Consider the following 18268-nt stretch of genomic DNA (forward strand, 5'->3'; position numbering starts at 1 on the left):
GCACGACGCCAGGTCGCCTCGATGCCGCTGGACGTGAACGCAACGTCGATGCAGGAACCTGGCGATCCGCGTCGTCGGAAGGTGGGCTGGCCAGTGTTGAGAGGAGTTAGTCCCAGCTGCGTTGCTGTGTTGTGCAAGTCATCACCGCGCCGGTCTCTGCTCGCACTGCCCCACGCACAACGATGAACACTGAAGTCACAAACGATGAGCTGGCGCGGGGCACAACACAACGACACTGCACGAAAACACAGCGGGCTCCATACCACAGCTGGACGCACATAAACACTGGCCACTAATGTGTCAACACCACCGACGCGCACTGTCACTGCCACGCACTCCCGAACGTCAGTCGTCGCCGCCGCCGTACCGACGAGCGCGTGCTGTACATCGCGGCGCACATAAACGGTGGCCCGCGATTTTTCGGGTCGATGGCCTGGGTCGCCGCAAGGGATTGCCGCACACGACACCTCCTCGCATTTAGCTGGCGAATGATAGCCAATGTACCCGGGCAGCCGCAGTTGGGGCTCCCTATCCCGCATCCGGACGTAAGTGTCCTGCAGCGCGATTACCTCTGGCTACTCTGATGTTGTACGCGAGCGGAGCTCAGGGTATCGCGCTGGAAGGGAGCGGACGTTCCACTGCAGGACTGTGGGAATGCGGGGGGCTGCCCGGCGAATAGCCACGTCGGAGCCCTCTGGCAGGAGCACGCTTAGTGCGCGCGCGTCCAGAGGGGGCCACCGGAGGTAGGGGGCACGGGCCTCGATTTCGGAGCTGCGAAGATAAAGATTGCGCTGCCTTCTTCCCCTCGTACGCTCTTCCGGGCTACAACCGTCACTGCTATGACTAACTCGCCACGTTTTTTTTGCGTTTGTTTTCCTTTCCTGGCAGTCATGTGTGCCCGTCGTTGCCACATATCTTGGCTAACAATGACGCCTGTGTGCAAAAGATGATAAGGTGATTGGAATGAACTTGAAGGTTATCTCGCGAAGGGTGACAAATCTGTAAGACATTTTTTTGTGCCACATTTTTACTACACAAAAGTCAGAGTTATGATAGCTTCCCTTGCCCTTTTGCTGCTTAATATGAGGCACTGCTGTCTTACTACCAACAATATTGTATGGGCTTCGCTTTATATTTTTTGTATATCCATTCTTTTTCATTGTTATAGGTATAACGGGGTGTGTTTTTTTGCTCTCACAGGTTTTGATAACTGTTCCACAGCCCACATGTGTCAGACTGGTGATTCCTAGAAAAAAAATGGAAAAGAAACATCATCACAGTGCCTTTACTTCAATATAATTTAGAACATTTGGGGCAATATGAAAGCTAATCTAGCTCACGTGCATTCGGACACGAGGGGTACAAAAACATTGTGCCAACAGTAGAAGCTGAATGGAATCTCATTCGTGGAGACCCAGCTATTGTAGAGTCGCTCTACACATCGTTGCCCAGAATTTCTCCAAAGGCAAGGAGGAGAACCTATCAAGTATTGGAGGCAAGTCGACATGTTTCTGAAGCGGGCAGTATCGATAGACCTTAGGTTGCGTGTTGTGGAAAAGTGCAACGTCCAGAGAATGATTTTTTTTTGCAGTGACTAAAATATTCACCAATGCTATGCCTTAGTTCTTTTTGACTTTTTAATCGCAACATTTTGCGACTGCAGGAAAAGAGTAGAAACGAACGGCAGTGTTAAGCACCAAAGCAGTTGATAATAGTATAATACTGTAATTACAGGAAAAGGAAGGCGCAGTAGATGTCACCCTCGTTTTCGAGGACACCTCTACCGGCCCGTGGGGCAAGGAGTAGAGAAGGAAGTGAAGGAAAGGATGGAGAAATTGCGTAGTGGAGGGCACCGGAATAGCTACGGGGCCTTTGAGACTACTCTAGTGCTGTTAATGGCATAGATCAGTAAGTGAAATTTAATCGGTGGGCCTAAGCAACCCCATTTATGAGTAGTCAGTTATCGTCACCCCCCCCCCCCCCCCCCCCCGCGCAACGTTCAGGTGTACCCCACTAAGAAAAGTGACAAAGTCCAGACCACGCCTTCGCTTTCTTGATTTTCCTCCATTCACTCTTTTTTTAACCGAAAGTTCAGGTGTGCAGTTGCAGTGAAGTATAGGGGCCCACCTACGCAGCAGGAGAGAGAACACACCTTTTTATTCCTACGATCAACTACCTCTAACGGTTTTCGATGCCGCTTTTTTTCTGGACGCTGCCGCCGTTGCCAGTTTTCTGCCGATTACCCATATATTTCTTTTCGTTAGCAATTTCGAACACCTGGGGAGCTTTAACATGCACTGACCACACACAGCTAATAGGTGCGACGGGAAAAGACGTATTAAGAAAAAATGAGAACTCTGACACCATCATTGCTGAGAAGAGAGCCCGCTCTTTGTGGAAGTTGCCTGAGGGCAACGGAAGCTAGCACAATTTCATTCCTGAATGGTGAAAAAAATTGCGCGCAAGGCGGTTATTTCTAGCATGGGTTGAGACTAGCACGATAATCTTTCAATTGAGTGCGCCCACTTCCACAGTATAGATACAGAAGAATGCGACACGTGCCGTCTCACCACTTCCCGTTGACGCGCAAAAAAACAACAACGAAAAGCTGTGACTTGCTAGAAGGGGGGTGACAGCTGCTTAAGGAACATAAAGTATAGGTGAGTCCGAAAGAAGGAAGGACTCCCCGCTCCACTAATGTACCGCGGGGTGCTTAAAGAACAGCGAAAAGAGAAAGCAAAGCTACATTGAAGTTTTCTTCGCTACGGAAGGTGATGACGTAACGTGGCGCTGCTATTTATTTTGGTCGCCGCTCGAGAGATCACTTTGAAATTGATCGCGACTGTACATAACACAAGGCTGCATTCAACGCACCCTTCTACATAATAGCACGCTTATGCTGAGTGCTTCAAATTAGCCGCTATAATTTTTTGTTTTAAAAGTTGTTAAATATACGCCAGCGTGGTTGATAGCGCGGCAAGGCCGACAGTGCGCCCATTTTTAAAATTTCTGAATCGCCAACCAGGTTCGAAACATCGAACGTGAAAAAAATAATAGATTCGAGCGATTTATTTGATGAGTGTGCAACGTGGAAAAACCAACTTATGGAGCTTTAAAAACTGATCCTTTCACGTTCCATAAATCGAACAATTCCGATTGCAGCATTTAAAATCATGAGTTTCCCTTCGATGTCGAGGGCCTTCAATTATGCAATATAACCTTGCGCCATAGAACCATCAATAAAAGGCAGATTAGGTAATTTTAGTTAATTATTTGCAGTCTATTTTAATCGCACTTTATCACCTAAATAATGTCCGCCTAGCCGAAGTATCTTTTCTTATCTTGCCGAAGTATCTTTCAAGGCTTAAAAAAATCTTCATCGAATACGTAACTTAATATGTCCAGTATACCGGACCTTCGGCCGCCGGACACGCAGGTCAGTCGTGTGCTTCTATGGGCCGCCAGTTGTCGCAGGGCGAGTGGGAGGGGGTGGGTGGGTGGTGGGTGGGGGGGGTTCATTCGTTGATCATCGCAGCATCCACGTCTTTTTTTCTCTGGAACGCGTCTCGTTATAAACTGGCACTGCAAGACCTCCCCGTCCGTTATAACCGCGTTCTTTACAAATCCTATTTTCTAGTTAAGAAACAAATGACAATGTAGATAAAGTGAGGAGTGACTTATTCTCATGTCAACACAGCCAGAAATTAACAGTCGAGCGACCTTTATGTTTGGGTGCAGATTGGATTGCTTTGAAATTCAGGTTAACATGTGATGAATACACGGGCTATTACGTGAGCAGAACGTAATGTATACTCACGCGATGATTTTCAATATTTCGTGCCGAGATTTAATAAATTAAGTAGGCGTTTTTGAAGAAAATAGGTTGCGGGAGGTGAAACCGAAGAAGCAGGGTCGTCGGGTGGCCTCTAAAGCCGGTTGATGATATTAGTTTGTAAACGTTATGTTCCAGTATTTCGAAATGCTGGACGTATCAAAATATGTTATGTTGGAGATTTGTGAATATCAAGGGTGAATTTATTATATATGTTGTACGTATACCGATGAAATTTTCGTTATCCTCCAAGTTTCGTACCTATAGGTGAGCTCCGGCAGAGTATACAAATATACCTACATTCCTCTTGGCGGATACTGTCGCAGTAACTATCGAATGTTTTATTCGTGCACCCAAAGCCATCTTGATGCATTTTGCCTACGGAACGAGTGGTACGTGTCAGGATAAAAAAGGCACGACAATATGTGCCCAGACTCTGCCTTGATAGTGAGCCAGCCAGCCGATGTTCCGAAATGTCCCCACAGTACCTCATTAGTCGTGTTGCTTTCGGCAGACGCCGCGGAAGGGACTGCACCCTTTGTGCGTGAAGCCAACCGATTGCAAGCCGAAGGGATAACCTGGCGCTCCTTTGAGCGTTACCGTGCAGCACCGTTGATGTTTCGCGATTAGTTAGCCGGATGTATCGATGGGGCTTTCCGGGTTCCCGAAGCGTGCTTCGCGTATGTATGCCTCAGTCGTCTGTTGTTCGTGCAGGTAGAAGTAATATGAGAGGGAACACAGGAGCGTGTGGCCTCTGCACTTCGCGGACCGCTGTCGCCGATAGGCGGCCAGAAACGGCGGCTAAAGTGCATGCACAGTAAGCATGGTCGGCTTATATTTCGGGGCATGCGCCCGGTGCCGCCTGTTCTCGTCGGCTGTCGGCGGCAGTGCTTTGCGAAGCGCGCAGGTCACGCCCCTCAATTTTCCCTCTCTTATTGCTTCTACCTGTATATTTGAGCAACTCAACGAGCGAACAAGGACGGGATGCATGGTCCTACTGGAGCTTTTATTACGAATTATTCTCCTCTTCTGTCTGTTGACGGTGCCATACAAATTTTCAGCTGCACCTTCAGCAACAGCAGCTGCTATGCGACCGCCGCTCCGTATAGATGCCGTACGCGCTGACGCTGCCTGTAGACGTCACACTCCGAGCGGGGCCACTATGCGACACCTTTTTATGCAGAATACGATCATTTTGTTTTCCTCACCTACAACAGAGAGGAACGGGTTCCTTCGAGCCCGATGAGACAGTCTGTACCGGATGTTCCAGCGAAGCCCTTCACTAATCTTTAAAAAATAGGCTTCTCATAGTGCAAATGGCATTTGTGGTGAACCAATGCAAGTGTTGGCTAAAGGAGTAAAGCAGGCGAATCTTGTTAACTAGTAAGATGGCTGACTAAATTTTAATTGCGAATTTTTAACCTTTAATTATCCAGTGTCGCAAAATGTCGACATACAGCTTCTACGCCGTGTATTCATTACTGCGTGCAGCTAGCATACAAAATTTAATGTGAACATGCTCTCAGTAGCCTGCGCTTTTCGGTGAGAGTGTTTGGAGTCACTGTAAGCAAGCTGGGTCAAAGAAATGAGGGCTGCAATGTGCGACTTCCAGCCAGCGTCCATTAATTCCTTGTTTCTCGTTTTCTTACAGCTGTTGCGGGACGAACTGGAAGAGATTTCGAGGATAAAAAATTGTTTGCCATCCCTGGGCCTTCTAGTCGGTTTGAGGCCTTCGTTCTAACCTTTCACACAACTCGTACTAGCTGCGCAAAGTACACCAAATGGTAACTGCTGCTTATTGGCGGCTTACCAATTTCTCAAACTTTAGTGTCGGTAACAAAATTGTGACATTAGCTTTTGATTGTGGATACATCAGCCAGCCTTATAGGTGGACAATTATTTTTTGTCTCATTGAATCCTTCATAATTTGGGCATTTGAGGGTTAACTCGTGCGTTAGATGTCTGGCTGCAGAGAAGTGTATCTGGCCATTAGTTATATCCGTACCAGTTTTTAGAATGCCAACAACGCGATTACTATCACACTGTGGTTCTACTAATTTTTGCCATTTCACGAGGCATTCGAAAACCGCGCGGATATGGAGCGCGCACAGCAACGCCCACTAGCGGACGTCACTTCGTGCTATAACATCAATGGCTTCGCGACGCAAGTGTCACGTGACCTTCTATGGCCCCGCTGAACTGGAGCCCCGTGGAGCCCTTTATTCGTTTGTCCTAAATGAGCTCTGCAACACATACTTAGGATGTGCGTTTCCTGCGTTCTTCGCATGCAGAGTAGGGTAGGGTAATGGTTTAAAGTTGCTCCTGACACCTATATTGAGTTTTTTAGTTCTTTACTTCATTCGAGAAACCAGCCCCACAGAATTGATTGCGTCACCTCTCAGGATTAAACTCCAGATATGGCTCACATTAATGTATTTTTTGGGCGCCAAATGATTAAATGGAGGCTGAGTGTATCGCAGATTTTTTTTCAGTTATTATGATTGTGGTAAATTATGTTGTCGAGCATGTTCAAAGATACTTTCAGGATCTTTTAGAAGCAAAGGATGAGCAGTCTATGAAATCAATCTTATTACGTAGGTTATGCGATTAGACGGGCACAAGGGCTAAAAAAAAATTGTCGTCGCCAATCTTCTGATTAAGTAAGGTCAATTAGCAAACCTCTTAGTCCTCACAGTTGGGGCGAATGCTTGCATTAGAAAATTAGAGGCGATTGTGTTCTCATGAACTGTTCTTTTGTCACGTTTAATGATCCAGGCTCGATCAGTGTAAGCCGGCAATATGTGTCACAGAACTGTTTCCACAAACGCTGGAAGGCTTTATACAGAGATTGCCATCGAATGCAAATCTGAATTTCGTGTGAAAATTCGTCCGCATTGTGCTTGCAAATTTTCATATAAGCAGTGCACCTTTCATGCCGGCAACACATCTTTATAAGTGTAGACACGTGCAGAAATAGGACCTTATTTAATCTTTCTAGTTGAAATCGGTTAAATTCTTGGACCGTTGCGTCTATTATGACTTATGCACTAGACTGCCGCGGCAACAGCTAGTGTAGTAAGTGCAGCTACCACGCTAGTAACTGCATAGTTACGCCTTTGTCCTTTTATTTTTATATTTTTATTAATATTTACTTTGTTTTCGAATTCATTACTTGTGACCAATTTCCTCTTTTTGTAATTATTTTGCTGGTCTAACGCGAAACTTAGCGCAAGCATATTTTTTTATCAATTCATTCTTGATTTGAAAACAAAATGTCAGAAAATGAAAGTAATAATACGACAGTGGCGAAGCGCTTGGCGCGGGAAAAAAAAAAGGAAGCAGTCAAAATACAAGGCGATCGCATCTTTGCAAGTTTAATTGATTTATTTTCACATTCTATTAATTTATTACATGAGGCATTATTTGTGAGTTATGTCCTTTAATATTATTCTGAAGGTATCTGAGCACAAAATGTCGGCGCAAGCACTGCTAGAGAAACGAATTGTTTGTCATCAGAGAAGGCAATAAAAAGTTTGCGAAGTGGCCTGTAGGTACTTGCACTTTTTAGGCGCCTAAACCTAAAGGTGTGAAGATGACACTACAGCGCCCGTCACGACATGTCTGAGATAAAAAGAGGCATAGCTTTTGAGATGACAGATAAATGCAGGTGACGGAGCATTACCACCAATGCGGGGCCTTCAAAACTTAAGCACGAGCTTTCCTTCTGTCTAGCTTTTGGCAGATAAAAAATAACAAAGGACTAGTTATTTCACCGCCGCCATATTTATATATTTTGGCAATTCATTCTAACCGTCATGGAGGTTGTACATGTTACTACATCAAAGCAGATTTTTAGGTGCTTGAAGTTAGATAACTTCGCAGTTGAAACCAAACACGTACGCACGACTTAAAAAATAAAGGAATAACACAACCAGAAACAGTTGACAGGAATAATTTTTTTAAATAGAAATATTCGGTATAGGAGCGGAAGGCGAATGCTGGCATCATGAAACGCTAACGTATATTATTGCTTCCTGTCATTCGGCTCCTCAGCGAGGTAATTAAAATTGTGGTCGATTTGTCCGCTGGCGATGACAGCGGCCGCCGTATCGCAATTTCAGCTTGCTTTCCAGCCACTGAGCTGAGGCGGTTTCTGATAGCTTCCAGATGTTCAAAAGAAAGAGTGTGACAACAGCACAGGGACAAAAAGGTTATTTTAAATTATTCCTTTTTTGTGCTTAAATTGCATGATCTTACCCTGACAGAAGATCGCAATTTCAAAAGAATGATCAAGGAACTCAGCCAGCGTGAGCACTTCATGGTTTTGAAAAGAACAGATGGCTGTCACGGTGACGTCACGCGAGCAGAGGGCAGCACATACCAACTTTTTCGTGTTCGTACATGCTCATGGTAGCCGTTGCGATATTACCATAGCCGGATACAACTAAAAAATGAAGCTGATTTTCCCGCCAAAGAACCTCCTTCCAGCCAATAGCGTCTGCCGAGTCTCACGACCCTGCCGGTGTCGCAATACAGGTATGGGACTACCACTTACCATATCGAGAGGGCAGTGTGTCCTTTCGTCTGCCACTCCATGCATTGTCACGTTAGCAGAGTAATGAGATTCGGCAGACGCCATTGGCTTGAGTTGTATCAGACTACGATGACTACGTGATTACAGATGTGCTCAGCCCTCGTTTTCTCTTTTTTTTGGGTTAGGTTGCCACTTTGCTCTGCATGCTGGCAGCACAGGAGCTCACACCATGGCAAGGTGGTACCGTGGCTGGATTGTTCATAACGTTTGGCTGTCGTCGCGTGAAGCAAACACAGCTGCTCAAGACCCTGGATGATGTAATAGTTCAATCACAAAAAAAAAGTGTTTAACAATACAGAACATTGCTTCGAGCTACAAATGGTCGGATAAGCCTCGAACTCGTCACTTCTGCGTCACAGCAAAAAAGTATTGAAATGGCATGGAGAAAGAAATAAATGAGTTAGACCGCATTCACAGTGAGAAGTTTGGATGATGAGAAAAGGATCAAGGTGTTGCCTGTTAGAATATTCAGTAGCATTGTTCTTGTAAAGAACAAACCAACGGGGCACTGCTTTTTTTTTTACTCACGGCCGTAAGTCGCAGAATAGGTGGAAGCAGTTCGCTTTCACCTACAAACAAACAGTTCGCTTGCGGAGCATCAACATGGACAGCAACGGTTGAATTCAAGAATAAGAACGCGACAGAAATATGAGAAGACGACACTGTTCGAGAAAGGATGTTTTATTGATGTTTTTACGTTACTCCACGCAGATGAGCAAAAACAAATCAGGATAATTTAAAATCGCTGCATTTCTCCCAAAGTTCTATTAGGTTTGTAGGAAGAATTTTGGGTTTTCTGTAATGCCTGCTTAGGACAGGTCAAGACAAAACTAGCAAATATACCCTTGGTGACTGTAATTGAGGTAAACAATCTCTCAAACAGACACGAATTGACAACTCCCTGCCAACTGGAACTGCTTAGTATAGAAACGAAATAATGATCTCCATACAGGGAGGCACTGATGTCAGAATCTGAAAAGAACAGCACACAATATTTTCTGCGTTAACGAATCTCACAAAAATGAAAAAAAAAGTGATTGAAACAGAGACAGTGAAATATTTGCAATTTGGTTGGGCACAACAGCCGTAGAAAGAGGTTTGCGATGTTATAGAAAAATGCAACTCGTGAACTACGCTATAGAGAAACAAGGTTCTGCGCCAAACATATCTCTCGAATCGCTCAAACCGTGTCGCTTGCATCGCTTGAGCACGGGCTTCTCGTTCAGTGGTTCAGGTCGCATTGTTCAGTCAGGATTGACAGATAAAGATAGATGCAAAATGTGTATGAGATCCGTCCTTGTTCAAGAGACATTCGCTCGTAGCGTCTCACGAGATGACAGCTCTGCAGCTGTCATCACATTAACGCATGAATTGCTCAGCTGAAAACTTAAGTATCCAGTCCGAGTATCTGGTATTTTTAATCACTCGAAAATCATCAGAACTTTCTTACACTGTGAAATCACCCCGCATCGTGGCGCTCAAAGACTTCGGAGTACGGAAGGGTCATTGACTTGTAGATAACAAAAGCGACGATGAAAGAGGGGACGAAGCCTATTTTTCTGATATCACCCAAGTTCATGAATGACCTACGAAAAGTGTTCTTCGCACGAGTTTTTTTCTGTAGTTTCCTGAGTGTGTGCTTGATGTCAGAAAACACAGGATCGCGCAGGTATGGAAACTATCGTTATACTTTGCAAGAACGGCGCTCTCTGCTGCGTTTCGCCGCGAGTTTTCTGTAACGAGGAAGGTTTTCTAACCGGTCGTGTCACCCTGGCCCTTCCGTCAAACGGCTGACGCTACTTGTAATGCGGCCTGCGTCCACCAGGAAGACGAATAGCAGACAGAAAGAAAAGAGGAAGAAAAAATGCAGTGTCCACAGGGACTTCAATTTCTGTACAGCAGCCACACATGCGCGTTTAGTCTCGAAAAAAAAGAGGAAACACATGGTTACTAAGTCGAAGCGGGTAACCGCCAAAAACGTTAGCAGGCGCACGGGCGTCGAAAGGTTTATCACCGGGCCAGCAACGACCACATGTCTCGGAGAGACCACGTTCAAGATCGCGCACGCCACACACACAAACACTCGCAGATGCCGGTACAACCGAAACAAAGCACGCACGTCCAACGGGAATCACGCACAGCACGTCCCGCCGCCACTACCAACTCCACTACCACCACCACCAACACCACAAGCGCAGGAAACAAACGCAGCCTGATGTTTCCGCGGCGCACGTATCGACGAACGGAAGCCTTGTGGGCTGAAAGTCGGTCGCTCCTGCCTTTGTTGTCACTCTCTCTCCTTCTTCGATCTGGAGAGAAGGAGTCCTTTGTTTCCCCGCAGGAAGGGGGGAGGATAAGGTGCGGGGCGTGAGTCCTGTTCCGCCGCTCGAGGCGCCCTCTTGCCCTGCCCCGTCGCGGTCGGAGGGGCGGGGAAGAGACGAAGGGAGAAGATGTCGGCGCGTACAGTCCTTATTGTTTCTCCAGCGCCGCTCGTCCCCAGTGCGGCAGCTCCTCGCCAAAGTCCGCGCCCGGAAGGCCACCGCGCCACCACCACCGATGCTAGACTGTTGTCTCTTCCCTCCGGTCCCGGAAGCTACTGTCCGTGGCAGCAGCGAGCGGAGGGGAAAAGAAAGGAGACATAGATAAGCGATCGTGTGGCGCGAGTTGTCAGAGTGCACGCCCCCACGCGGTTCCCAGATGTCATGTTTGATTGATGATGGGCTGCAGGTGCTTCGATTTCAGAACTGGCATGCTTCAAGTATGCGAGATGCAACTTGCAAAGTGGTGCGGAGCACTAGTTGTCGTATGGCCTGATAGGGATTGATCGACGTAAGCTGAGATTAAATCAAATGAATTCATTGCGTTTCGGTGTTTTACCGAAAAACCCAGCACATACAGGCAAAATGTGTTTTTGCCAGCTGACTAAGGCCTGTCGCCCTGGAAAAACAGGAACAAAAAAAAGATGTTACAGTACATTTGGCTCTGAAACGGCATTTGTATAGAAAATAAACAAAATACGAAGAGTTTCACTGACAGTGACTAATACAAGGTAGCAGATTGATGCTTACCTCGTTTTCAAGTAACAAAATGTTGTATCCCATGCTGGTCTGATGAATTAAAAGCGAGCAGATTGGCCGGGAGATTGGTGCCTGTGTTTCGTATCAGTTCTGCCAAGCTAAATTAATTACGAGCCCGGCCTGCGAAATGCCAGTATTAATGTCTAAACAAGGTGCTTAGTTTCAACGGTTGTCTCCTATCCTTTTCTCCCGCTTTTATACTTTTCATACCTTGATACATAAATCGCACATACACAATTACACACATTCACGCTCGTACACACACGTTAAACACATACGTATATGCTCATGCGCACCAAATTGATAAACACATGTATGCATGCAGGCGCCCGTATGTGTATAATAAGAAAACATTCTCGTTCTTACTATTTTGTCTTTATTCGAATTGAAATATCTAATTCTAATAAGGAATGGGTTGTCATATTAAACAGACAAATAACTTTTAAACCAGGCACTGCAGCAACAGTTTTCACCCTCAGAAAAAGCATCACCCTTTTCTTGTAGGCTTGGTCACTCCTTCCTGAGGCGTTGTTGTACAATAGCAATGCAGTTGTGCTGGTGATGGCAGAGGTGCATTGATGATGATGACGATGATGACAGGTGAGAGGAAATGACTTCATGGACGGGAAGGACGATACAATAAAGTAAGTATTTAGTGAACACCGCACAAGTGGTCGCTTGCAACTACACGTCACAGAATATCATCTGCGGCACGTCACCCAAATGACAGGGGAAAGAATTTACCTGTGACCTGGCAATTACTGAAGCCACTTCTATGTACACTTCGCCGCTTGTAACTACGTGCATTTTTGGTGCACTTGACAATGAAGAAAGCTTATGCATCTACTCTTAGAGCTACAATAGCGAAACGACAAAAAATAAATTATAAAAAACAACAATGACATCAAGAAAGAAAAACGACAGAGACGCATTTCATGGCAGAAATAATGAAGAGTTGAGAAGGGAACACGTGCATCTTGCTTTCTATGATTTAAACTACGGGAATAGAGGGGTGGAGCCAGGGCAGAAAGGGTTGGTGGGTGGAAAGAGGAATCAGTGCAGTTCGTAATCTACTCAATCCCTTCAAGCTAAGGTGTAGTGCTCTAAATAGACGTTTTTTTTTCCTGCTTCAAGCCAGATTTAATTTCCCCGGAAACTGCATTCAGCAGAAGGATACAGATGCATTAAAAATACTAAGCTTTCACATTTCAACCCTCGCAAAGGCACCTCGAGGGTAAGCAACGTCGTCGTAGAGCAGTCTAGACCAATTTCAATCACGTTTAATATGCACCGAAATCTAGTTATACAGGAAGTTTTTTCTTTTACATTTCACTGCAACAAAATGTGACTGCCGCAGAAAAGATCCAATCCACGGACCTTATTTGTGATTTTCGTAAATCCTTGTTACCTCGTCATTGTATCAGGACGGTGAATTATCTAACGACATTTTGGTCTTTTTTTTTTTTACAAACGCCAGCGGCGTTTGAAAACAACGTCGGTTTGATTTCAGAAATTTGGTTAAAGGAACACGGACGACAACTACATTCAATTTTTGTTCTTAGTAAAAATCAATTCTGTGGCATTTTTCGGGGCTGTGTTGATGCTTGTCCGACAGAAAAATATACATTCGTTGCTGCTACAATTAAATTTTAAAATTTTCCCGCCACTTGATTCAAACTGGTGACGTATTGAAAAAGGACTCCGTGATCACCGTTTTCAAAGTAATGACCACGTAGCGCAGCCTCTGAGATATGCATAAAAAAAACTGTCCATGCACAACAGCTTACTTGTGAAATCGGCTCGTGATGGGTACACCTCCATTTCATTTTTAGAGCGAAAGCCCTACTTCACGACCAAAGCTGCAAAAGACGGGCCAGTGCAGGAGAGCACTATGTTATCGCCGCAGCCAATCACGCCTCGTGTTAAACTGCAGCCCACTCTCGCGCTGTTCATTGCACATTGCCGTATTCATCAACTTCCATCTGCGGCGCGAACAGATCAGATCAGCTTAATCTCGATCAGAGCTTAACCTGAAATTAATATCGTCGCCATACGTGCAGACGACCCAGCAAAGCAAAACCATGATTCAACCACATGCTAAACACATGCTTTCTTTCGCGCGTCTACTCGGTTTAACTACGTTAGAACCCTACCATTTTTTTTTGCTTTTCTTAGATTATAAAACCTCGGTTTTCAGTGGAACTAGCGTTTTTGTCGTTCTATGGCGGTAATTTATCGATTGCAGGCCAAACGCAATTTGTCGCAAGTGTACCTTCAATGTTGCTTCTTGCACATAATTGTGAAGTAAAACACATGCACAGCCCATGTGGCAATGGGGTAGCGTCTAAACAGCGGCTTCGAAATAGATCACAGTAAGCCAAGTTCAACACATGTCAGTCAGCGACAGACCTAGCGGCGGTCGAACAACCGCGCGACGCTCAAGACAAATTGAAACTTACACACCGTACGACAGAGCTGCCCGGCCACAAGCCGAGATGACGCGGAAATAACGTCACGCGCTTTCGAGCCGCTCCGCTGTCACGCCGTCCGTAATGGCGCCACTTTTTGGGGCGAAAAGAAAGTCTTGACGCATCCAAGGGCGACGACGACGCTAACCAAGCGCACGAGAGCGCAGCGCGCATAAAGAAAATACAACGAGGCGGCTGGTCGCGTATAAATCTCGGCCAGAGAGATAACCGTGCTTTAAATTTATAAATGCCCATGCTCTTAATTTTTTTCTCCTTACTTTTTTTTTTCTGCGAAAGAGGGACTGCGTGTCCACGCGAGCTCTCTCGCCGTATGCGGGAGCGCGAAGAGAATAAAGAACAAAAAAAATATTATAATGGGTGGTGCGCCTTTGATATTTGTGAACTTTCGACGCGGACTTGCAGCCTGTAGAATGAGGAAAAGCGTTCATCGATCACCTGGGTATAACGGTCCGACGCCGCTACATTAACGACCAGAAGCGCGAAGGAGGGAACGAAGAGAAAGGAAAGAAGGGAAGAATACGAGGAGATAGAGGGAAGCGGCAGCGCAAGAGAAAAATGTGACCTGCCAGGCCGCCTCTTTCGCACGCCTCCTTCGTCGCCGCTGCTGCTGCTGGTTATGGGCAGCGGCGCAGTATATATTTTTCACGCGCTCTCATCGACCGTGGTTGCGTCCGCCAGGCGCCCAGGACGGTTCTGATGGAGTGCAGAATTCCCGGCGCTGAGTGGAATGGGTGTAACGAAGCGCGGCTGCTTGTGACGAAATGAGGCGTCGACGGCGGGACGAGCGCACGAATGCGGCTTTCGCGGCACTGACGTTGTTGTGCGCGGACAAAGGAAGAGCCGACAAAGTGGGCGAGACGAGAAAAGGGAGAGAAAATAAGTGACGACAGGCTAGAGGCGGTTGGGTGGTCGGGGGGACGAAGTTCCAGTTTGCCGTGAGGATTAAGGGGCATCGGTGTTTGTTATCTGCTTGGTTGTGCTCCTGGTTCACGGGGTGTCATTCGTGGGCTCTGTCTTGCCCACCTTCTTCTCTTGGCTGAAGGACGTGCGTCAGAGCTTTTGTTATTTTTCTTCGAGTCTGTCGGTTTGTTGCCTAGCATACCAACGAGAGAGGCTGCGATCTTTGTGCCCCTATCCGAGTCGAGCAGTCAATACACGAAGCCTGAAAGATGCATAAGGGTACATATTTTTTTTTGTTCGCCGATAGATAATATGTCTTTGCTTTCCGAACTGATCTGTTTAGGTAAGACTCCAAAGAGGACACGCTGCAACAAATGTAACGAAGCTCAACCCCAGGCGAGAACGGTTTGTCGAGACGCAAACCATGTGCTTAGAATTAGGTGTATAAACGAAGACCGTTATTTGGCGACAACGAAGATTAATCATCTAAGACGGAGTTCTCCTTTAAATACGGAGTGAACTATACGTCATTACTCCATGGAAGAGCAAGCGCTGTTCTCTAACTCTAACTTTGAGGGGACACTTAATCACCCCTGACATTCGTTCATATCACTCGCGCAACTGGCAGGCTACAAAGTATGTGTGTTGCGTTCAGTCTTACGTTAATGAAAAATGGGCAGAGCAGTTTAATCGTTAACAAAGCCGAAGAATATCAGCGGGGATGCGCACTGCACGACGGATTACATTCTCAGTGCACGCTCACGAAATGATCGTGATTTGAAATTTCGGATTATTACTGGTGGTTATAAAACGAACACCTTGACAATGGTGTAGGTTTGCCACTGCTCGGCTGCTTAGCTCGAAGGTGCGGTATTATTCCGGTCGCTGTTGCCGCGTTTCGATGGAGACGGAGAGCAGACGCCCATGTGCTGTGTGATATAAGTACATATGAAAATTTCCCAGGCTGTCAAAATTTATCCGGTGTCCTCCACTACGACGTCACTCAGCGTCGCTTTGGGACGTTAAACGTCATATGCCATGACATATCTTGCCTCTGAAATACTGTAATGGCGTCACAGTCGCACGTCCTGAATGCTGCAACGTTTCTAACGTTGTAATTCCCGAGTTCTTGGACTAACGCCTTTTACTCTACTTTTACTCTAGGAATTTTTTAGTATGCCTGATTTCATTTTCATTGACTTTGTTTACACCATACGCTTAATAAAAATCTTAAGTTTTCTTAATCTTGCAATGAAGGTGCTAGTAAATCAAAGTTTTATATCGCTCTTAGGATACTGATTAAATATGCCTCACAAATTTTGCTGTCACTAACTAACGGTGAGTTAGCCGGGACTGAAAGCGGCTAACGTGGTACCATTAATTGTAGGCATATATCATTAACTTAACTAGTATTCCCAGCAGGTTATTCGAGCATATCGTTTAATCAAATCTTGCCAGCTTTCTTGAAAGCAATTCCTTTCTTCCACTTCATTAGCATGGATTCCGTAATTAATTTTCTCGTGAGACAGAACTTGTTGCTGTTACTGACAACGTTTTCGTTTCCGGTGAACAACACACTTGACACTGAATGTGTATTTCTAGATTTTATTCCGAAGCCTTTAAGAATGTTGCCTGCCCGATATTTCGCCTGAAACTAAAAAAATAAAATTAAATACTGCTCTAACTTTCCTGCTCTGGTTGAGAAACTGCTTTTTAATAGAAAACGTTTCGCAACAGCTAATGCATACGAGTCTCTCCTCTTGAAGTTGCCTTCAGCCTGTCACTGGGAAGATTTTCCGGATTACATTTTTCTTTTTATCGGTAAATGCTTGCGAAAACCTAAATAACAACCGAGTCGGCTCTCCGCCGATGACTGCGCAATTTATCGAGTTGACATTTCAAAACTGTGACAAAACATCTAATCGGTGATGCACATGACATCTGCGCCCAGATATATAGCTTCAAATAATGAGCGGTCGAAGCTGTAGTTCATGAACTGAAAATGGGAACTATTACAGCGACGAACCATTACTTGAACAACTAATATTGTATAGATACGCCGGGGCTTGTATAAATAGTTATCTGTCTCGCTAGATGCACATTCTGTATATTTTAAGCACAGCCTATACCACACTGTGATACTTGTGATACAAATGTTTGAAGGAACTTATCGTTAAATCTTTTAGTCTGCAAGATTTTAAGTCATTAAAATTTAGGACACTCCTGCTAAAATTGTGACCCTGTTCAAGAATCTTTTATCCACACAATGATTAAAATAAGATATCAAAACTAAATAAATGCACAAATACATTAAACGTCCTTTTCATCAAGACGGTAGAGAAACTTCGAGGGGATCTAGTGTTGATCTCAAAATAACAAGGTGCTATGTATGGTTACGTAAGTACGTCTGCAATTTGGCAGCTCGCGAAGCTGCCCAATCTTTCTGAACAGCGCATTATTCCTCCTGCCAGCATGTGGCCTGAGACACCGGATGGCATCTTCATGAAGCGTCACAGAAAGCTCTGCCGCTGATATCACTGCTGAAGGATTCGGATTCAACAACGCCCTGGCTTCATCACTACCGCAAGAATTGTACCATTAACTGAAAAAAATATATACGGCAGCCTTGTTTCCTTTCCATACAGCTTCAGCGGAGCACAAAGACACGGTACTACGATCTCGTGAAGTGTGAGTGCAGACAGAGGGCGGAAAGGCAGGCAGCGGTGAAGGAAGACGATGGAATGGAAGGTGTGGCTACGTACTCACACGCACAGCTCCTGAGTGTTGTGGCTTGGGACTTGCTGCGTCTGTTGCTGCTGCTGCTGCTGCTGCTGTTGCTGTTGCTGCTGGTGATGCCTAAGGAGCGTCGCGTGCGCGCCGGGCGATAGGACCCGCGCGGACGCCGACAGCGGGAGCAAGGGCTGAGCTTCCGGATGGTCCGACGGGAGGAGGCTGTTCGGCTTCGGAGGCACCTGTGCGAGCACCACGTGACGCAAGCATCGTTCTAGCGTCTCCAGGAATTCGGGACAGCACCCCGCCAATGCCGTTATGCCTATAACGACCTATCGCGTTCTGTTTTCTGCAACCACTCCGTCTTTATCTTTCTAAATTCACGGATGATATGAACGCGCAATTTTTGAAGGTTCAGAGCCGTGTGCCACGTGGCCCGGCAGCCAATGGAACTAGGAGCACTTGTCCCGAATTCCTGTAAATGCTGTTGTCTATCAGTTGATGCTTGCACCGTCGACATTCGTAGGGGAGGTATTCTCTTGTACGCTTTTTTTTTTGCTGCAGCCATGATTTTTTGGGAAGTTACAGGTGGATCATGAACGCGGCAGTTTGGGCATGTTGGTATAGCATCATAGGATGGAACAGC

The 18268-nt window shown here is 45.8% G+C and overlaps 1 protein-coding gene across 2 annotated transcripts in view; it reads right to left on the minus strand.

Annotated features, from left to right (window-relative positions):
- Positions 1–8670: 8670 nt before the first annotated feature.
- The window catches only part of LOC144125501 (neuroligin-4, Y-linked-like), a 338755-nt gene continuing 329157 nt past the window's right edge, over positions 8671–18268 (minus strand). The window contains exons 11-12 of one of the 2 annotated variants that reach the window (XM_077658945.1): positions 17659–17864; positions 8671–11022 (exon numbers count right to left, since the gene is read on the minus strand). In XM_077658945.1, coding sequence (XP_077515071.1) covers positions 10986–11022; positions 17659–17864 — 243 coding nt within the window. In that variant the 3' untranslated portion in view covers positions 8671–10985. Of the gene's footprint in view, positions 11023–17654; positions 17865–18268 lie in introns of both variants that reach the window. The other variant, XM_077658946.1, reaches the window with a different exon arrangement.

This window comes from Amblyomma americanum, chromosome 3 (assembly GCF_052857255.1).
Source record: "Amblyomma americanum isolate KBUSLIRL-KWMA chromosome 3, ASM5285725v1, whole genome shotgun sequence".
Classification (NCBI taxonomy): Eukaryota; Metazoa; Arthropoda; class Arachnida; order Ixodida; family Ixodidae; genus Amblyomma; species Amblyomma americanum.